Below are 22660 nucleotides of genomic sequence, written 5' to 3'. Positions count from 1 at the left end.
ACAGCAATTTAGATTTTTCTCTCAAGCGTTGAAGGGGACCTCGGAAGCCATCAAACTGAACACCTTCATTTTACAGATGAGGAAAATGAGACCTAGTCCAAGGTGTCCAAGGTGACATGGGCAGTCAGCCTCAGAGGCACGGTATGCTGCTTTGTCCACACCTGCTACCCAGTAGGCCTGCACCTGGGCATCGCATCTCTACTGCTTCTCAAATCTCTGTTGCTTCCAGTGTCTCATTTCCTCCTGGGTGTCTCAGTTCTTTTTTTTTTTTTTTTTTAACCCTCACCTTCCATCTTGGAATCAATACTGTGCATTGGCTCCAAGGCAGAAGAAGAAGGGCTAGGTAATGGGGGTGAAATGACTTGCCCAGGGTCACGCAGCCAGACTTGAACCTAGGACCTCCTGGCTAGGCTCGGCTCTCAATCCACTGAGCCACCCAGCTGCCCCCTCAGTTCTTCACTGAATGTGTCACTCCTATTGTCTTTGCTGGGCCCTGTTCCATGACACCACTTTCTGGGCCTCACTTCTTTGGGGGTTGATCTACCAGGTCCTTGATGGAGGTGGGCTAGAATTCTCTATTCCAATCTATACCACCCTCAGATAATAAAATATAGGCAGATTGCCCTGGGGCTAAGATTTAATCTTGAGGCTGCCATTCACAATCCTTTGTCGCAGATAAATAGCTGATTTGGGCTTAGAAATGCTCCACTTCTTCTCTGGCTTACCATGAAGATGAATTTGGGCCAAACTCTTCATTCACCCGGCCTTAATTAGGCCTATGTAGATAATTATATATGTATAGATATATTCTACCTAATTATGTGTTATATTATTATATCATACCATATCATATTGTATTAGACCATATTATGTTTCATGTCATTTGCTTCATATTGTATTGTATTACATTGCATATATGGTATGATATGATATGATATTCTATGTCAGAGGAAAACTCTCCTGGCTTTTGTGCTCTATTTTGGCCTGTGAAAAATCTTCTCTTGTCATCCTACATAAATTAACCTCCCCGTTAGACTGGTTCCAGTATGCCCTGGACTCCTATAGGAAGTAACTATAATATCGCCATTAACCATGAGAGTGATTACTTCTATTGTGCCTTAAAAATTAGAAAGAGATTTGCATTTAAAATCGCATTTGAGCCTCGTAATATCCCTATGAACCAGGTGCTACAGCTATTATCAGGCCCATTTTTTATACAGGAAGGAACTGAGGTTGAGGTTAAATGACTTGTTTATGATCATACAACTGGTAGGTGTCAAGGTCTGGATTTGAACTCATGTCTCACGTGCCACTCAACATGGTTCCATGATGCTGGAAATCTTCACGCAAATGCTTGGTGGCCATTTTTCTGGGTATATTGAAGAGGGAATTTGACTCAGTGACTTCTGAGGTCCCTTCCAACTTCAAATTTCTATGAAATTGTTTTTCATTCATTTGAATGAATATATAGTGGGACCCTGAGCCAGTCTGACCCAAGTTCAAATCCTACCTGTGACACCAAGTGGCTGTATGACCCTGAACTAGTCACAGCACCTCTCAACGTCCCAGGCATTTCTCTAAGACCATGATTTGCAGAGAAGGTGAAGTTTTTCTGATCGGAGTGTTTCCTATGTTAGGGAAATTACTTATTGGTTTCTCGCTATCCTCCTTCCCCCAACACTGAAAGCCAAGTCTTTACTGTAGATAACTCAAAGAAAAGGTCCTTTAGCCTGCGAAAAAAGGATATGTTTTTGGCGGAAGTCCTACGGTAATTTCTCACTAAACATTTGGCCTAGAATTCGATCTTCGCTTATTGTCAAGGAGGAAGTCAATTATAGATAATCAGAAGACCTATTTGTGCACAGATTAAACGGCAGTGTGTTTCTGGATTCACAGCGGGGCTGGCAGGGCCAGGTTTTGGAAGAAGGACTGGATGAGATGGGAGGAAATAAGACGCCGGGGCAAAGTACCGGATCCCGTGAGCAGGAAAGCATTTCCAGCAGGAAACGAGTGTCAAGAAGCCGACTTGGTGAATTTCACAGACTTTCCGAGAAAACATGCCCGAGAGATTTCCAAAGAGTCCCTCTTTATCTTTCTGACGAGCCCCTCCTTGGACGGGGATTCTGTCGGTTTCCACCCCATCTGCTGGTCCTGGGAAGTTTATTAGTTCTGATGATTCCAGGGAGATTTTCCTTGGCAGGCCTCAAAGAGCAAGCAAAGCTCTCCTCCCATGGGGGAGGGAAGTTCCCAAAGAACTGCTGCTGGCTCCTCCAGGAGAAAAGCTTCTCTTTTATATTTTTCCACTTGGGGTCATTGGCCTCCAGCCTGGGCTCATTAATGGCTCCGGTACCAGCCCCAGACCTGCCGTTCGAAGGACATGCCTTGGCTCATGGATGAAACAAAGAGGCAGCTTGGCCATGCTTTGCTGCTTTTCTTCCAGCTTCTTCTTGTGCCCATTCGTGTCTTGGGGCAGTGGCAGTTGATTTGGGGGAGGTACTCTCACAAATCCTACGGCCAAAGCCCTTCTCTGAGGCCATCTTGTGGTGTGGACGTGACCCTGTGTTCTTGAAAGCGATGGAGAAAAGTCACAGCTCTGGCGGGTCCTCCCGAGCAGGAAACCCTTTGAGAGCAATCTCAGGAAGGGTCTCGGGGGTCTGCCATGAAGGAACCAGTCTAGCTAGGCAAGGAGAGGGGTGCATCAGCAAGCTGAGCACAGGGCGGGTGGATGGTTCAGCCACAGCTCTTGAAGGCTGCTTCTTGGGTCGAGAGGGGCTACAGCCCGTATTGGTAGAGGGGTGCCCAGCCTAATCAAATTGTAGACCCAGAAAGTAGAGAAGGAAATATTTGACAAGTTACGGGTCTGAGGCTCAGAGAAGTGAAGAAAGACTTGGCCAGGGTTACATAGCCAGGGTCTCACGAGGTAGAATTTGAACCCAGGTCTCCCAACTCCAAGTCTAGGCCACTGTCCTCTACACCAAAGGGACCCAAACTGCTTCTGAATGTAGGAGTCAGTCCTGTTGGCCCCATTTTTCTTATGGGATGATCCAAGGATGGAGGAAGTTTCTAGTGATCATGGAACAACCTCTGCCTCACCCCATGACCAGAACGAAGGCTCTTCCTGTGCCATGTTAAGACAGGTTTTTATTTGTTCTTCCTGAGCCCAGAGAGTAGAACTAGGAGCACGTGGTGAAGGTGCAGAGAGCTGAATTTTGTCTTGGTGTCCAGACAAAGCCCCTAATAAGGGCTGGGAACTGGGAAGATTCATCTTCTTGAGTTCAGATGCTTCCTGGCTGTGTGACCTTGGGCAAGTCACCTAACCCTGATTGCCTAGCCCTTGCCTTCATACTAAGAAGGAATGAAATGAGGAATGTGAAATTGTTCTAAAAAGGGGTCTGCAGGCTTCACCAGACTGCCCAAAGGGTCCATGACAAACAAAAGGCTGAGAACCCCTAAATTAGACGATCTCTAAGGTTCTTTGGAGCAATCAGCCCCAGGCATGTACCCAGAGGCTCCCATTACCAGAGAAAACAAAATGAGCTGGGGGGGACCCACTCTCATGACTGGAGGGGTCTTTAGAGGTCATCTAGTTCTAGTCTCATTTGCAGAGATGGTAACAAGTTAAATGACTTCACTAGGACATACAGATAACAAGTAACAGAGACACTGCTTCATTCATTGCCTGAGTGCTTGGCATGTTGGAAGTACTTAATAAATGCCTGCTTATGGGAGCAGATAGGTGGTTCAGTGGATTGAGAGCCAGGCCCAGAGACGGGAGGTCCTGGGTTCAAATGTGACCTCAGATACTTCCTAGCTGGGTGACCCTGGGCAAGTCACTTAACCCCCATTGCCTAGCTCTTACCACTCTTCTGTCTTGGAACCAACATCCAGGATTGATTTCAAGATGAAAGGTAAGGGCTTAAAAATAAATGGCTGCTCATTGAGTGGTTGGAATTTGAACCCAACTTTCTTGACTGCAAATTCAAGGCTTTCCTTATCACACTAAGCTGCCTCTCCTCCCAGGCAGAGAATTTCCCCTCATAGCTTGGGGAGCCAAGAACCCAAGACAGGTTTGTGCAACCAAGGCCAGAATAATCAAGGCATTTGGCCCCACTTATCCAGTATTTATATATATATACCACAGTGACTGGCCTTAAGACTTTCTGTTCCAAAAGAGGTGTGATCTGACCTTTAGGGCTTCCATGCCAGCTTGGATAACAGGAGCGAAGACTGTCTCGTTCTCATTAGAATTGCCAAAAATCTCTGGAATCTGGTCCAACAAACTGAGGAAAGAAGAAGGGTCATTACAAAGAGAAAACATTTTCAGCCCCCAACAACAGCTGCATTTTAACACCCATTACAGGTAAGCATGTTCCTTCGAGAATGTCTGCATTCCCCGACCATGATCTCATGGGGTGGGTTTGAGGATTTTGGTAGAAGTGACACAAAAATGAACCCTAGGCTACCTTATTTATCAGCCACATGGTGAGTTTTTAGAATATAATATTTAGAGTTGACAAAGGTCTTGCTCCATCTAGTTCAGCCTTCTAATTTTACAGATGAGGAAACTGAGGCATGGGTGATCTTATCAAAGTCACACCAACTCATAGTGGATCTGTGATTGCTCTGACTCTTATTGAGAGGCACCAACTTGAGTTCAAATCTTGCTCCCTTCATGCCTGATCCTCACTAGCTCTATGGCCTTGGGCAAGTCAGTTAACCTCTCTGGGCTTAGTTTCCTCATCTGCAATCTGGGATGCTGGAAGGAAGTTAGACTCAAGGACCTCTAAGTTCTCTTTGAGCTTTAAACCTCTGTTCCTATGACTTAGGATTATAGAAAAGACTCTTGTTCAGGCAGTTGTTCAAGTCAAGTATATGCCAGAACTAACCCAAGATGATTATTAAATTTTCAGTGTGAAAATTTACAGCCCAGATATTGACTGGCAAGTGAAACAAGTTGGAGTTTGAGTTATTGTTTTATACAATAAAACAATAACTCAAACTCCAAGTCACTTGACCCCTACTGCCCACCCTTACCACTCCTGGGCCAAGGACGGTCCCTAGCCCGGATGAAAAAAGTGGAGGGTTGGGCGTGGGGCTAGCAACCCCACCCTGTAAAAACTACATCTGCTAAAGAAACTGCAACCTAAAGTAGGGGCAGCTGGGCTAGCTCAGTGGATTGAGAGCCAGGCCTAGAGACGAAAGGTCCTAGGTTCAAATCCGGGCTCAGACACTTCCCAGCTAGGTGACCCTGAGCGACTGTGTGACCCATTGCCTACTGGTTGTGGCCCTATGCTCCTAGAATGGAGTCCCAGGATAAAAAAAAAAAAGACTTAAGAAAATGATTGGGAAATGCTAATAATGTAGATTAAATAGAAGAGTGAGTTGTATGCACATTTTTTGTTTTGGAGAGTCAGTTGTTAAACATTTAACTAGCATATCCTTTGTTGGACTAAATGACCTCAGAGGTCCCTAGTAGCTGGGAAACCATTTAGTCCCATCCTTTCTTTTTTTCAGATGGGAAAATTGAGGTCCAGAGAGACAAAGCAACTAGCTCAAAGTTATGGTTACTAAGTGACCACGCCAGGTCTTGGGCCTTTTCTGCAAACAGAATTGACTCAATCAGAGACACAGCTGTGCTTAAAAATGAGCTCTGCAGTGAAAACCAAGAACCATTCTTTACTTGTGAATGACAGCCTTGGATTCCTGATAGTTGACCAGGAAGCCATCCAAGAGCGGAACAAAGACCTCGGCCACATCCGTCACCACCATCATCTGAGGCTGGGCCAAGTTACTCTTGACGTTAAAGAAGTGAAGGACTTTGTTATAGGTGACGAATCCCACCCGAATGGCTGAAGCCTCTTCTTGCTCTTCCCTGGAAACAAGACAATTAAGAAACAAAGGTTACTCTACAAGTTTAGTCATGGAATGAGAAGGAAGTGTCTGTGATCGTATACTGGAGCTGCCTACAAAATAGAGTATGGCTCCTCTTTACTCCTCCCTCTTTAGACCTCACAAAACACTTGGCTTTGTAAAATGCAGTTCCCTCCCTTCCCCAGGCCCCACTTCATCGATTCAATTCCTACCCATCCTCTGAAGGCCAGGTCAAATGTTACCTTCTCTTGAAAGTGGTCCCTGATCTCTTTCTAAGGGTACCGACCTTCCATCTGACTATGGCTGCTCAGAGTCCTTGTCCTGGGGCGATATTCTATATTGCTCTTACAGCTGGGGCTATTTCCTTGTAGAAAAAGGACCATGGGACCAGGGCCACAACAGGAAAGAGATTCTTCTGAAGAATCTGATGAGGAACCCCTAAATATCCTCCTTTTTTAATTAAAATTTTTATTTTGGACTAAACCATCAAAAGAAAATCTTTTCACATATAGCAGAACACAAAGAGGATTTGCAATGAAACTGGGAATCTTTATCTCCTGCCACTAGCATTGAAGTATTATAGATAATATAGACATACACACATTTATGTGCATATATGTCGATGAATTAATATTGATTAAGCACCTACCATGTGCCAGGCACTGTGCTAAGCCCCGAGGATACAGATAGAGGCAAAATATACTCCCTGCCCTCCAGGAGCTCACAATCTAATGAGAGAGACAACGTGAAACAAATGAGCCGGCGCTCTACAAGACAAATACAAAATAACTCTTAGAAGGAGGGCACTAGAATGAAGAGGGGTTGGGAAAGGCTTCCTGTAGAAGGCGTGATTTTAGTTGGAATTTAAAGGAAGCCAGAGACATCAGTAGTCAAAATGGAGGAGGAAGAGTGTTTGAGGAATGAGGGAGAGTCAGAGGAAATGTCCAGAGATGAGAGATGGAGTATCTTGTTCCTGGAACAGCCAGGAGGCCGGCATCACTGAATCAAAGAGTACGTGGTGAGGAATAAGCTTTAAGAAGGCTGGAAGGGTAAGAGGAGGCTAGGTTGTGAAGGGTTTTGAATGCCAGAACAAATCTTTTTGTGTTTTGTCCTATATTGTGTTTTTTATATATGCAATATCTCTACATATACATATAAATTTATGTTATATATTACATAATGTCTATTATAGATACATATATGTGTATGTACACATATACATACACATACATATACACTCTAAACTGTACATATTACTTTCAAAACTGTCCTTGTCTGGGCTTTCTTTTATTTTCTTCTAGGAATTTAAAAAATATTTCAATTACCCTCTTATTTTTGGTGAAACTACTGTTTCCTCCATTTCTCCCTCTTCCTCATTGAAAGCTGAGAGAAAAAAACAAACTCTTGCAACAAATAAGCAGAGTCAGGCAAAATCAATCCACCCAGAGACCACGATTAGAAGCGTTTCTCTCTTTCTGCACCTCATGTCCATTTCCTCTCTGTCAGCAGGTGGGCGGCACGCTTCTTCATGGGTGCTTTGGAGACATGGGCAGTCCTTGCTTTGATGAGAGTTCTGAAGTTTTTCAAAGTTGTGTTTCTATGATCCTATGACTTAAGATCGTAGAAGAGAACAGGACAGAGTCCATTTCTCCAACAAGATTTACCACTTTTTCTTCTAAGCTATTTTTCTCCTATTTTTTTTCTTTAAGAGTGTTTATTTCATTTTTATCTTTCACTTCATTTCTTCTAGGCACTGATGAAGGTCTTGGGGAAAATCCATTTTGTCTTTGGGTCACTGCTTGCATTTGTTACAGTTACTCTCTTTTTTGGGATCTCTAGATATGCAGTCATTGTTGATACCAGTTAGTGCTTTCTTTGACTCACTCTCCAACTTTGGTTCCTGAATTTGGACTTTGTGCCAGGGACAGGCTCTATCCCTTGCTGAGCCCTACTTGGTCTCACCCTGGGCTCATGGGTTCTTTTGCTAACCTCTTTCTCTTGAGATTTGGCTACCTTCCCCTGTCCCTCCCATGCCCAAATCTTTGAGGTTCAGAGCTCTGGATCATGAGGAATTTCTATGGTTTCTCAACAGAGAGGCCTTAGGACCTGGGTCGTCCTGGCCTGCGCTATGTTGTCCCTGCTCTTTCACACTTCCTTTGTCCCACCCTGGGACTTTATGACCAAAGTGCTGCTTCTTTTCCATTGGAGTTTCCTTAGCTCTTTCTACCTCAGTAAACAGACTTTTTACATGTATTCCTGACAGTCTTTGAAGCCAGGGTGGTACTGCCTTGACTGGGAGAAGAGTGGAATCTGCCCCATTGTACTTAGGCTTCTGGATGTACCTTGTACCTTTCTTCCTAAGCCTGAAGAAGTCATTTACTCTAGTTCCTCAATAGAGTTTTCTTTTTTTTTCCCCCCAAACCCTTAACTTCTGTGTATTGACTTATAGGTGGAAGAGTGGTAAGGGTAGGCAATGGGGGTCAAGTGACTTGCCCAGGGTCACACAGCTGGGAAGTGTCTGAGGCCGGATTTGAACCCAGGACCTCCCGTCTCTAGGCCTGGCTCTCAATCCACTGAACTACCCAGCTGCCCCACCTCAATAGAGTTTTAAAAAATTATTATTTTGTTTGCTGTGAACTTTGGCATTTTTCTGGAGCCGATCTGTAGCAGGGAAAATTCATATATTTAGAATATATATACAAGGGTTTTTTTTGGGGGGGGTGAAAAAGACCCTAGAAGCTGAGGGGAGAGTTAATAAAGGCCACACGTAGAAGGGAACATTTGAGTTTTGCCTTTAAAGAAAATTAGGGAGTCTAAGAAGTAGAGATGAAGAGGAACTACTTGGGGGTATAATCTGAGTAAAGATTAATGAAACAGGAAATGGAATGTACTGTATTAGGAGTAGCAAGAAGGTCAGAGAATAAATGAAAGGGAAAATATGTGGGTCTGGAAAGATAGAATGGAGCCAGATTGTGAAGGGCATAAATGACAAAAAGGGGGGAAACATTATCGATCTTAGAGGTATTAGGGAGTCACCGAAGTTTATTGTCACATTTGGTTTATGGAATCTTAATTTGGTGACTGAGATGGATTGGAGGAGAAAAAAGCTTGAGGTCATGAGACCAATTAGGAGGCTTACAGTCTAGGTAAGAGGTGATATAGGTTAGTGGCTCTGTGAGTGGAGAGAAAGAAATGGGTTTAAGAGATGTGAAGGTAAATTCCGAAAGATTTGGCAGCTAGTAAGGTATGTGAGGTGAGAGAGAAGAAAGAGTTGAGGATGATTCCCAGATTGGGAAATTCTGTGATTAAGGATTGTGGTATTTTTTAACAAATCTTTCAGAAGAGGGGTGAGTTTGGAAAGGAACAATACTGAGTCCTATTGTGGACATGTTTGAAGGTTTTATGAAATACCCAGATGGAAATGTTCAATAGGCAGTTGGCAATGTAGGACTAGAATTCAGAATAGAGATATAAAGGTTCTACTGTGCTTTAAGTAAGATTCTCCTCTATGATCCACCTCCTACATAAGACCTTTTCTGATGCCTCTTCCTCCCCTAAAAACCTCTAGTTTCCTCTAAGTTTATCATATACCTGTTTTGTACTTACTTATATATTTATATTGTCTCCTCAATAGAATAAAAGTTCCTTGAGGGCAGGAAGAATTAATTGTTGGTTTTAAAACCCTAGTGCAGGGGTCGGCAACCTTTTTGGCCGCGAGAGCCATGAACACCACATTTTTAAAAATGTAATTTCGTGAGAGCTGTTCAGTGCTCACAGTGCCACTCCTGTAACAGCGCCTGAAAAAAAATGGACTTTATGGCTCCTGCAGAAAGAGCCCTATCTGGCCCTCAAAAGAGCCAGATATGGCTCGAGAGCCATACGTTGCCGACCCTTGCCCTAGTGCCTAGCACAGTAAATATCACAGTATAGATGCTTAATTGATTCTTTTCAATTAAAATAGCCTTTCAAAGAGCAGAAACACATTTTTTGTAAAGGCAGTCTATTTCTGCCAAGTGGTTTTAGTTTTCAGAGCAGTCATATCGATAGAACATTGGGAGTTTGGTTGAATTAATTACAATCTGTTTCTCATCTCCTCCTCTCCAATATGATCCCTTTAGATCAAGCCTAGAGTTTCGTTACTATACCCTGAAAACACTTTTATGCCTCCTCATCTCTATGCATGGCATCTTTCCCTCCCCCTCCAACCTTGCTGCTTCTCCATCTCTAAATGTCAAAATCCTTCAAGGCCACCCAAATTTTTTGGAACGCCCCTGTGTTCCTTACACCAGAAGTAATTTCCCCTTCTTCTTTCTACTTTCTATGACTCTCTCAGCTGGCATTTGTCATCTGCTGTTTTATAGTATTAATCTTGTTTGTGCCCATGTCATATCTTTCCAATTAGACTATAGACTTTTGGAGGAAAGAAGCTGTATCATCAATCAACCTAAAAGCATTTTTTCAGCTTTGACTAGGTGCCTAACTTGTGACAAGGAGCAGGGGATACAAAGAAAAAACAAACACACCCAAACCCATCCTTCTGAAAGAACTGACATTTTATCACAGGAAACAACATGTACACAGGTATGTGAACATAAACTATAGACCTGAAAAATACAAAGTCATTTAGGGGAATTCTGGCAGCTGGGAGATCAGGAAAGACCCCTTCTAGGAATGTTGAAAGCAGGTATGGATTGTAAGGCAGATTGTAAGATGGAATACATGTAATGGGGTATTAGGATGTTGTGGGTGAGGAATAGTAAGCAGGATCATTTGGTTGGAATGCAGAGTGCAGGAAAAGGAGTAATGTAAAATAAGCAAGAGAAAGCAGGCTGAAGGGAGATGGTAAAGGATATGAAATGCCAAACAGAAGAGACTGATATGGAAAACAGGGAGTCCTTGAGCTTCTTGAGCAGTGGAGACAGTTGTTTTTGGAGAATGTGTGGTCTGGGCTTGTGGAAGAATAGGAAACTACAGCAAAGCTTCTGATAACTGCAGGGAAAAAGTGTGTCCTGGTCATAGCAGACAGAAAGTGTGCCTCTGCCCTACTGTATTGTCATCTGTAGACAGAGCCTTGGTGGCCCCTCTCTACTTAGGGCTCTGAGGAGACAGAATAGCCCTATAGTAATTCCTGTCTGCCCAGTCTCCTCAGGACAGAAGTAGACAAAGGGCCTTATTTGCTTGCAAGAGCTGATTATGGGAGGATAAAAGGAAGAAGAGAAATAAGAAATGACCCCACTGAAAAACGCAGACAATGATTTCCCATTGGGCTCAGCTATTTTTAAATGACATGATAAAGGAAGTAGCCTGGAGTTCTCTGGATCCATTTAAGAGCTAGAATTAATGTATTTCAAAGTTTCTAATTTAAATGCCTCGGATTATTACAAAATACCAGGACTTTTCTCCTTGGGAACATATTTGAGGAACCTCAATAAACAAAGAAACATTGTCCTAAAATGACTTAATCTTCACCAGGTTGAACTCTTAAAACACATCTTAAAGAACAAATTTCACAATTCCTACTCCAGGGGACATGGCAAAGGGAGATGGGAGTGGGTGCTATGTGCATCTCATTCTTTGGCTGCTTCATGGGCCATTCATCCACCAGGACACAGTGGCCCCCACTTTTTAGTTCTGAGTCTAAAAATAAGAAAAGCTTTAGGGAACACTGTATGGTTCCAAAAGTGCTTCCTTTACCAGAACCTGTACCAGACCATCTCTAAGTCACCACCCCCCCACCCCAGCTCTGAATTGCATCATGCCACAAACTGGGCAAGGCCTACTGAGATGGTGTTATTGCCATTTTACACCTTAGGAGAGTGAGTCCAAGTCACATAGGTCAAGGAAGCTAAGCCCTATACCTTTTCTTGAGCCTCTGGAGAGCAAACTGCTTCCCCCCCAGGCAAGGGAGGGAGGGCAAGGTGGTCAGAGGGGCAGAGATGACTGAGCAGCAGATGAGTGTCCGAACACTCCATGCCCATCTGAACTAGGAAAACATATCCTAAAGAACAACTTTTTCTTCTGCTTTTCAAAATACAAACATTAAAAAATGCAAACTTATTAGTTAGCCTCGCATCAACAATAGCTTAGATTTTTTTTATCTAAAGACTGGCCCAGCGGCATTTCAAACCCTTCATGATCTCGCCCCTGCCCACCATTCTAGACTGATCACACCACTACAGTTTTCCATGTTTCAGTCATTTTTTGATGTTTCTTGTTGAAGACACTCATTTCTAGCCTCTTGGTGTTTATATAGGCTGTCTCTCGTGCCGAGAACCCGGTCTCTCCTCACTTTCATCTCTATTTAAGGTTCATTTTAAACACTACCTCCCGCAGAAGGTCTTTCCTCATTTCCCCAGTGATTGGGGCCCATCTCTCCTGTCAATGGTTAGTGTCCCTCTCTCTCTCTAATTATCTGCTCTCTTTACATTTATTTGGTCCATATGTCCTTGTTGGCTCTCCTGTGAGAATGTAAGCTCTCTTAGGTCAGGGACTCTCTCACATTGATCTGGAATCCCCACTGTTTAGCACCGTGCCCCGGCCCAGAGGACGCACTCACTAGATGCTTCGTGATTCACTGATTGCTGAATTCCGACCCATATTTTTGCTATACTTGCAAAAAAAATGTTTGCTTTTCATACAGATAAGAGGTAGTATAGCATAATGGAAAGAGTTCTGGACTTGAAGGTAGGAAAGCCTGGGTTCAAATTGTGCCACTGGCACCTTCTAGCTGTTTGATCATGGGCAAGACACTTTATTCTACTAAATCACTGAGGGGTTGTAATCTGCATGGGTGGAGGGAGTTCTCCCCATGGGAATTTAATTTCTAGTCGACCACTGCCTATAGCAACATTGCCAATGATATCCAATGTGTTGCAGCCCCTTACTTTGGAAGATTTTCCAGGACCGTCTTCAGTTCTTCACAGATGAGCCTGACCAGGCCATTCTTCACATTACTATAAGAAACATCGATCATGAAGATGTAGGCCGGCGGGTTGGGAGGCTTGTTGTTCTGCAGGACACAAGCACATTGAGCACATCAATAGAGGCCGGATCTGTCCATGTAACCCTCACAGCATCCAGAAGGATCTAGATGCTCGTCTGGGGTTGTATCTAATAACTCAGACATAAGGACTACGGCACATAAATGACCCTGTGATGGAGCCACTTCTGCCAAAAAAAAAAAAAAAAAAAAGACTATGATTTTCTGACCCCAGGGGTGAGCCTGAGGCTGGCTCACTGGGGAGTCCGTGGAATTCAAAACATCAATCCTAATGTCAAAAAATGACTTCACATAAACTTGAGACTGCACATCAGGACCACTAATTAAATTTACTCAATAACCGCTTTCGTTTGAGTTAATTCATCCTAATGCGTAGAATAAATATAATAAAGATGACTTCTCGGTCACCCCTCTGAATGGGATAACATATGTAAATGCTTTGTAACTCTTAAAATACTAGAAAAATACCAGCTCTTATGAGTTATAGTCCAGCATTCTTCAGTTGTTCACACTCTTCCATTTTTGGAAGAGCTTTGGACCAGACCTCTGCTGGGAAACACTGACCTTTCCCTCTCTGAAAGCCAGCCCCTTCAAGGATTAGCTCAGGGGAGACCTGCTTTCGGTCTTTCCTGACCGCTCCATGCCCCCCTCTCTAGTTCCAAGCGCGATGCTCCAATTGTCATTTTGAATTTACTTATGAATATTTTGTTATTTACTGATCTACATCTGTGTTGTATGTCATCTCCTTGAGGGCAAGGACTTATTTTTGTTGCATTGGATTAAATGGAATCACACTACATTTTGTTTTTCTTTCACCCCAACTTATCCAGTAGTTCCCAAACTTTTTTTGGCCTCCCGCCCCCTTTCCAGAAAAAATATTACTTAGCCCCCTGGAAATTAATTTTTAAAAATTTTAATAGCAATTAATAGGAAAGATAAATGCCCCTGTGGCCATCACCACCCTCCTGGATCACTGCAGCACCCACCAGGGGGCAGTGGTGCCCACTTTGGGAATCACTGTTCTAGACCCTTCCACTGGTAGATAGAATGCTTGTCTTGGAATCAGGAGGATATGAGTTCAAATTCCACCTGACATTTACTTTAATTTTTATTAGTCTCAGTTTCCACATCTGTAAAATAGGAATAATAACAACCTCTACTTCTCAGGGTTGTTATAAAGATTGAAAGAAATCATATTTGTAAAGCACTCTGCAAATATTAAAGTGCTGTGAGTTATTATTATTATTATTATTACTATTCTTTAGGATGTGACATCCACACACTTCACGATTAAATCTATTCTTCCCCCTGCCCCCAAGCCTGTTGTATATCAGTGAGGAGTTTGGCTAATTTTGGACATATCTGTGGTAAAAATGCAATGCTGCCGGGCCTTCCCTCTATCTGTTTTAGCAGAAACCCCATAACATGGGCCAGCTGCCACCACTTGGAACTCTAGCTGTGAGTCCTCACTGCTGTTTGAGAGGCCACAAAGGAAAAGAGGCTTCAGTTCTGCTCTTCTAAAAATATTTAGGGGAGAAATAAGCCTCAGCACAGCTTTATGGACTCAGGCCAGAGAAGAAAACACCAAATTCACTTCTATTATAATGACAGCAGACAAACTTGGTTGTTGTAGAGAAAATTCTGCATGTTATTATAATTATGAATAATAAAAAATCCTTGAATAATTTCTCAATTAACGCCACATCTAAGGGATATTCTAGAGCAGTGATCCCCAAAGTGGGTGCCACTGCCCCCTGGTGGATGCTGCAGTGATCCAGGGGGGTGGTGATGGCTACAGGTGCATTTATCTTTCCTATTCATCACTATTAAAATTAAAAAAAAATTAATCTCCAGGGGGCTAAGTAATATTTTTTTCTGGAAAGGGGTTGGCAGTCCAAAAAAGTTTGGGAACCACTGCTCTAGAGGGTATTTCTCTGCTGCTATAGACTGGGATAAATGACATCTTAGAAGCCATATTCTATGGTAAGTTTAGCTCTAACATGTCACTGGGAGAAACAGCAAAGTATCAGTGGGAAACCCCCCAAAGAAACAAAAAACAAACTCTAGTCTTGGGATAGGAAGATCCAGTGTGGGGCTCAGGCATTTATTAGTTAGATTAATTTATTTTTGTGAGCCTCAGTTTCCTCATCTGTAAAATGGGGAGGATAATACTGACACTGACTTCTTCACAGGCATAGTTGTTCTGGCTGCTATATTAGTAATCATAGTTCCCAATAAGAAATAGGACCATTTCAAAAGGGGGCCCCAAAATAATCTCTGTCAATCTGGCTTTCCCTGCCAGCACCACATCAGTGGTGGTCTAGAGAAAGAGAGGAGCCTCTGGGCAGTGGGAGTCATCTAGTTCAATGATAATGTCAGTGAAAATGGCGATTATCATTTTTTCCTGACTTCCATAGAACTTATGTCATAACGTAAGCTTGGGTTAATCTGTCAGATCAGATCTCAGATCACCAAATGTCTAGTAGACATTTCTACCTGCATCCTTTACACCCAGCCCAACTCAGAAAACCCCCAAATGAACACATCCTCTGTCCTAAAAAAAAAATCAACAAATATTTATGAATTATATTCTATTTGCTAGACACTGTACTAGGTCCCCTTCCCTCAGGAAGCTTACTATCTATTGGAGGACACAATACACACACACACACATACACATATAAATACGGGTAGAATACATACAACATATGTATATGTGGTTTGCAATTAGGTAGCTCAGAGAATAGAGCAGCAGGTCTGGAGCCAGGAAGACTCGTCTTTTCTGGGTTTAAATCTGGACTCAGATACTAGCTATGTGGCTCTAGTCAAGTCATTAACCCTGTTGGCCTCAGTTTCTTCATCTGCAAAGTGAGTTGAAGAAGAAAAGGGCAAACCACTCCAGTATCTTTGCCAAGAAAGCCCAAATGGGATCACGAGGAATTGGATGAGACTGAAATGATGACAACATGTGGTTTAGGGAGGGAGGGCACAGGCAGTTGACGAGGTCAGGAAAGGCTTCATGTTAAAGGTGGGCATTGAGCTGCATCTTGAAGGGATATTATGAGGCTGAAGGAGAGCACTCCAGGCAAGGAGACCAGCCAGTGAGAAAGCACAGAGCTAAAGGATGGAATGCCTATGTGAGGGAAGGATAGTTTGACTTGACCACAGAGTGTAGGAAGAAGAATTGGAAAGTAGGTCATGAATGTATGAAACTTTATAGGTAGGTTGGAGTCTATGAAGGGTTTTAAGAGACAGAGAAGTACATATTACATCTTAGAGGGAATAGGGAGCCACAGAAGTTGACTGAGTAGGGGAGGGACATGGCTATTCCTACAAGCTAATGTGTAATTAGAATTTTGTACCCCTGGACTTCATCTCCCAGAATCCCTTTCCTTTCATCCCCACATTACGTCCTTATGTTATATAGATAAAATTTTTGTGTAACCTCTCTCTCTCTCTCTCTCTCTCTCTCTCTCTCTCTCTCTCTCTTTCTCCTCTGCCAATCTTGGTCAGGATAAAACTGCTCTTTACTCAGGCTACCACTTTCCTCTACTTCAAATGATTATTAATAAATCTTATACAATATGGAGTATTGGCTATGAATTTTTAATCTTATATTAGGAAAATCACTTTGGCAGCTATGTAGAGAAGACAGACAAGAGTAGGGGGATACTTGAGGCAGGAAAATCAGTTAGAAGGCAAGAGGTGATGGGGGGCCTGACTTAATATGGTGGCTGGGTGAATAAGGAAGAGTATGGACCCAAGATTTTGTGGAGGTGGGCATGGCACAGTTTAACAAAGATCTGGATCTGTAGGTGAGAGTAAAGAGCCAGGGTTATATAGTAATAATGACGTGACATGCCTGGGTGAAGGGGACAACAGTGATTCTTTGGACAGAAAGAAGGAAAGTTAGTAGAAGGGGGAGGTCGGAGATTAGAGATATGTTGAGTGTGAGCTATCTCCAGGACATCCAGTTTGAGATGTCTATTAGGTATCCAGGAATTTGGAACTCAAGCTCTCAAGCTGTTGGATATTGGAAGCTGATGAGGTCACAGGAAGAGAGACTGTAGAAAAGGAGATGGAAGAAGCGTGGGAATCCACACAACTAGGGGCACAATGTGAATAACGAGCAAGTAAAGGACACTGAGCCTTGGGTAGGAAGAAGGAACGCCAGGGGAGATCACAGTCACAGAAGTCCAGGCAAGAGAGAGTATCTGAGGAAAGGGTGATCAACAGTGTTAAAAATAGATTGAGAAGAATAAGGCCCAAGCAAGAGCATTCAATTTGCAATTAAGAGATAACTTTTGAGGGCAGCTAGTTGGCTCAGTGGATAAAAGCTGCAAGGCCTAGATAAAGGAGGTCCTGGGTTCAAATCTGACTTCAGACACTTCCTCGCTAGGTGACCCTGGCTAAGTCACTTGACTCCCATTGCCTAGCCCTTACTGCTCTTCTGCCTTGGAACTAATACATGGTATTGATTCTAAGATGGAAGATAAGGGCTTTTTAAAAAAGGATACCTTTGGAGAGGGCAGTTTTGGTTCAGTGGGGAAGTTAGAAGTCAGATGACAAATGACAAAGGGACACAAGGAAAAATGAAGACACTAAGGCTAGACAGCTTCTTTTAGAGAAAGAAGGGAGAGACAGAGTAGCTGGAGGAGATGGGTGGTTTTTTTTGTTTTGTTTTTTTTTTAAGTGATGGGAAGATTTGCTGTTTGTTGGCAGCAGGAAGGAGCCAACAGACAGAGTTGGAGGAAAGGAGAAGGGAGGAAATAGAAACTTTACAAAGATATTTGGAAGGCTTTTAAGGAGAAGGGAAATTAGATTTGTTGTACTAGATCCTAGAGGGTGGTTGCAGAATTTTGGGTAGAAATTTGTGACATCCATGTTTCTGAGAGGGAAACATGGATGTCACAAATTGCAGGGATCCAGGTTTCTTTGGCCCCAGTGATCAATGCTCTCCCAGAGTGGAACAGGCTGCTTCAGAGGTAAAGCTTCAGGTAAATACTGGACCATCACTTCTCCAATCTACTCAACTGGACTGGATTAGGTGGCCTCTGAGCCCCTGCCAGATCTGATATTTTCTGACTCTGTGACCCACATACAGATTTCTGGAGTTATTTCTGACATGGTTTTCTTTACTGCACACCCTCCCCACTCCAGATTACTCTGCTTTACTTACTGACACTACATAAATCTTCTTTAAATCCATCCTCATATGGATTGGATCACGTAACTTCCTCAGGCAAAAATCTCCTTTCCTAAAGGCCAGAATCCAAATTCTTTTGCTTAATTTCCAAGGTCTTCCATCATCTAACTTTACTTAAAAATATTCAGGGTTTTTTTTTTCCCTCACCATTCCCTAACAGTCTTGTCTGCTCAAATCCCGGGTCCTTGTTTCTTTTCTCTATGCCAGTGATGGCGAACCTTTTAGAGAACAAGTACCCAAATTGCAACCTTCATGCCACATGTGTGCCCCAACCCCCTTACCCCATACAGGAGAGGGAGGAAGTGCTCCCATTGGGTTGTTGGGCAGAGAGGAGGGTGAAGTGAAGAATGTCTTCAGGTGCGCATGGAGAGGGAGAAGGGAGCAGCCCCCTTTGGCATGCGTGTTCTAGGTTCACCAACACATCTTTATGCTATCTACCTTGGTGATCTCATGAACAACTATGGATTTATTCATTATCATCTCCATGCAGATGTCTCACTTCTAAATTCTACTCTTGTGTTCCCATCTACCTTTGGGATATCTCATACTGGATGTAGAGGTAGGCATCTCATACTCAACATGTCCCAAACTGAACTCATTCCCTTTCTCCCCATCTTTCCTATTAATGTTTAGATAGGACATCACCATCTTCCTAGTTACCCAGGCTTACAATCAGAGTTCACCCTCAGATCCTTGCTTGCACTTACCCTCCAGATTTGATTTATTACTGAGTCATTTTAATCTTCACTAAATCTTTTGTACATGCCCCCTTCTCTCAATTCACTCACCCACCATCCGAGTACAGAGCCTCATTACCTTTCACCTGTATTATTGCAGCAGTCTTCTAATTGGTCTCCGTGTCTGTCTCTCCCCATGTCACTCAGCTGCCAAAGTGATTTTCCTGAAGTACCTATCTGAATATGCTACCTACTTCTAGCTCTATAATCTCTAGAGGCTCCCTATTACCTCGAGGATTAAATATAAAATCCTCTGTTTGACATTTATAATCCTCACAGCCTGACACCTTCTACCTTTCCAGACTTCCTACATTTAACTCCCCTCCATGCACTCTATATAACCCAGCTACATCAGCCTACTTCCTATTTCTTATCTATGACCCACCATCTCCTGCCTCTGGATCTCAGTTCTTGCTGCCCTACCTCCTTTCTTTTTATTTATTTATTTATTCATTCATTTATTTATTTATCTATCTATTTATTTATCTATCTATCTATCTATCTATCTATCTATCTATCTATTTATTTATTTATCCAGTTATTTATTCATTCATTCAATTATTTATTTATTTGTTTGTTTGTTTGTTTGTTTATTTAATCCCTTAATTTCTGTGCATTGGCTCCTAGATGGTAGAGTGGTAAGGGTGGGCAATGGGGGTCAAGTGACTTGCCCAGGGTCACACAGCTGGGAAGTGTCTGAGGCCAGATTTGAACCTAGGACCTCCTGTTTCTAGGCCTGACTCTCAATCCCCTGAGCTACCCAGCTGCCCCCTACCCACCACCTCCCTTCTCATCTCTTCTTCCTCATTTCTCTTGTTTAAAATTCAGCTCAAATCTCATCTTCTCCAGGAGGACTTTTCTAGTCCCCCTAGTCCTTCATCTGAGATTTTGTCATTGTTCAGTCATTTCTGACTCTTCATGACACCAATTGGGGTTTTCTCGACAAAGGTACTGGTCTCCCAACCTCCCTTTGCTCAGTCCATGCTAGGTTATGTAATGGAGCTGAAGTTCAGGATCAAGGAGAACCCCAAAGACATCTGGGAACTTGGAATTAGCTTGAGGGATAGTTAGAAAGAGGAAAAGATGATCCTGGCCCTCATGGAACTCACATTTTAATGAGACCAACAATATGCAGATTTCTACTTATATACGAGATACACTTATTTTTGTAAGATGTCGTCTCTTTAATTTCTATCCATGTAACAATTCTCATTGAAATCTGCTAAAATTATGCCACTAGGGGCATTCTATTGGCTGCCATGGGTCGAGGTGGCCACTAAGGTTCCTTCTAGCTCCAAGTTTATGGCTCACTGAGGAGGATCAGCTAAATCTTGACAGTCTTTAGTGATAAAATAGAGGTAGCCAGAATCAGTTAAGCCCTTTAAAAGTTATGTGGAACCAAGAAACCAACAGGCAGTGAGTGGGGAGTGGGGAGGAGGCCCAGACCAAAAGGAAATGCCAGGCAGGTAAGGTGAAACAAAGACCTCATTTGCCTTAGTCAATTATCTTGGGGAAAAATCTTGGCTGAAGCAATTCATTAATTCTTTAATCATTTTTTTCCCAATGAGCTCTTCCCACCTCTACCCCTCCACCAGCATTTTTGGCATGCCTGGGGCCAGCAGCCATACATGCACCCTCTACTCAGCTAATTCCCATCTGCAGATAATATAAGAAGGAAACGAGACCTCAGCAGCAAGGAAGGGGAATTGGTTATTAGTGCTTAAAAGGTGGAAGGTATTGACAGGTTCATCATCTTGTATCTCTGCTTTCTAGTTTAACAAATTCTTCTTCTTCTTTTTAACCCTTATCTTACCTCTTAGAATTAAAATATGTATATATGTTCCAAGGCACACACACATATATGTATATATGTACATATATATATATGTATGTATATATGGTTATAATGGTTCCAGAACCATTTAGTTCTGCCACATAGTCCAACTCTCCTTTTACGTATGAGGAAACTGAGGCCCAGAGCCTGAGTTACAGCCCTCTTTCCATTCCACACTGAGCAGAGCTTGGTTCTATTGACATAGCTGTCAACATGCAATTGTAACAAGTTAAAAAAGTGCACAACTCCTATTTTGATTTTTAAAATAAAAAAATTTTAAATTAAAACCTCCCAACCCTTACACAATATTGTGTATAGTTCTATTGTTTTAGACAATTACTGGACAGAAGCACCTTCTTTTATGGAGGGGTTTAAGCCCTTCCCTGTAGAAAAGAGGACAAAGAGGCAGGGTGACTGGAGCTAGGGCCCACCACACCCTACATGATCACATGGGGTCACGATTTGGCATCATCACCCAGAAGGAGCTGGACCTGGGATTTTAATGGCACCGGGAACTCCTGGATGGGGATGCTGCCTCCGCTAAGGCAGGCTGGCATCTCCTCTGTAAGTCTTCTGAGACTCTTAGGGTGCAGAGAAGTTAGAGATTCGCCCAGAGTCAGATCCCCACGTTTTCATGACTCTGACACCGGCTCTGGGGGCCACACCTAGCTGATTACCATGAACACTTATTCTGCAAAGCTGGGAGCACTTACTCTGCAGTAATCCAAAGTAGCGACATATTCATAAGATCCCAGAGAGAGCTCTGGCCTCTCATAGTGGTCTAGCCTTCTGCCCACGTGGTCCAGATGCTGGAAATAGAATGGTGGAACTGGGGGAACCAAAACAGGAGAATTACTTGTACATTTCCATAAACACAGAGAAATCAGTTTTCAATAACCATTAAGAGAGAAAGGATCGGGGGCAGTTAAGAAGCTCAGTGGATTGAGAACCAGTCTAGAGATGGGAGGTTCTAGGTTCAAATCTGACCTCAGAAACTTTCTGACTGTGTGATCCTGGGAAAGCCACTTAACACCCCTCTACCCACCACATTAGCCAACTCCTAATTGATCTTCTGCCTTGGAACTAATATACAATATTACTTTGAAGACAGAAGGAAAGCATTATTTAAAAAAATTTTTTTTAAAAGGAGAGAAAGGCATGGTCTGTGGCTGCTGGCTAGAGAGCACACCTGCAATTTCTAGAGCTTCCAGTAGGTTCTGGGAAGACTTTTCCCTTGAAATGATGTTTTCTTGTGCATTTGACCTAATCTCATTCTACCCTGAAGGATCTGGATGTATACCATCTGGATTCACAGGAATGTCTCCAAGGAATTTCTATCCAAGGTTACCCAGCATGATTTTGGGCTTTGGTCCAGCCACAGTGAGCAAGTTATATGATTTCATTGAATATTTTTATAAGTCCAACTGCTTTTTGCCTCTTTCCTCCCTCCCTCCCTCTGTCCCTCCTTCCCTTCCTTTCTTCCTTTCTTCCTTCCTTCCTTCCTTCCTTTGTGACTTGTCTCAGGTCATTTCTCATCCTGGATTTCAATCCACTAAACCACCAAGCTGTCCATGCAACCTTCCTTTCTAAGCTGTGAATATGTTGGTATGCTTCCCCAAAGGGCCTCCTCAGGAGCCAGAGGGAACTGATTATCTGTAGTGCTCCCTTTGATGCCTTCAGCTCGGGTAAATGTTTGCATTTCATGGTGGAGAAGATTACTGTATTAGGGGAAAGACTCCCCTTAGATGAGGTTCACTGGAGAAATCCAAATCCAATGTGATTCAAACATTGTCAAGGAGGAGGAGGAGGATTAGTTCTGGCAAACCCTTGGATGGAGTCCAAGAGCACAGATACACTGTACCNATATATATGTATATAAATATATATATGAAGCATTAGGGGTGTCATATTCCTCAAGGAGAAAATGAAATTCCTGTAGATAAAATTTTAAGTTCTTTATGGGCTGACTCCCACCCGTTCCTCTGGGATGCTGTTGTTGTTAATCATATCCA

At 42.9% G+C, this 22660-nt stretch overlaps 1 protein-coding gene across 1 annotated transcript in view; it reads right to left on the bottom strand.

Moving 5' to 3' along the window:
• The window catches only part of LOC123251702 (protein transport protein Sec24D), a 49597-nt gene extending 28145 nt beyond the window's left edge, over positions 1–21452 (bottom strand). The window contains exons 1-4 of the mRNA XM_044681011.1: positions 21362–21452; positions 12756–12880; positions 5681–5872; positions 4187–4280 (exon numbers count right to left, since the gene is read on the bottom strand). Coding sequence (XP_044536946.1) covers positions 4187–4280; positions 5681–5872; positions 12756–12844 — 375 coding nt within the window. The 5' untranslated portion in view covers positions 12845–12880; positions 21362–21452. The remainder of the gene's footprint in view (positions 1–4186; positions 4281–5680; positions 5873–12755; positions 12881–21361) is intronic.
• Between the last annotated feature and the right edge of the window lie 1208 nt (positions 21453–22660).

This window comes from Gracilinanus agilis, chromosome 6 (genome assembly GCF_016433145.1).
Source record: "Gracilinanus agilis isolate LMUSP501 chromosome 6, AgileGrace, whole genome shotgun sequence".
NCBI lineage: Eukaryota > Metazoa > Chordata > Mammalia > Didelphimorphia > Didelphidae > Gracilinanus > Gracilinanus agilis.
The sequence above is the reverse complement of the archived record's forward strand: the minus strand, read 5'-3'. Positions and strand labels throughout refer to the sequence as shown.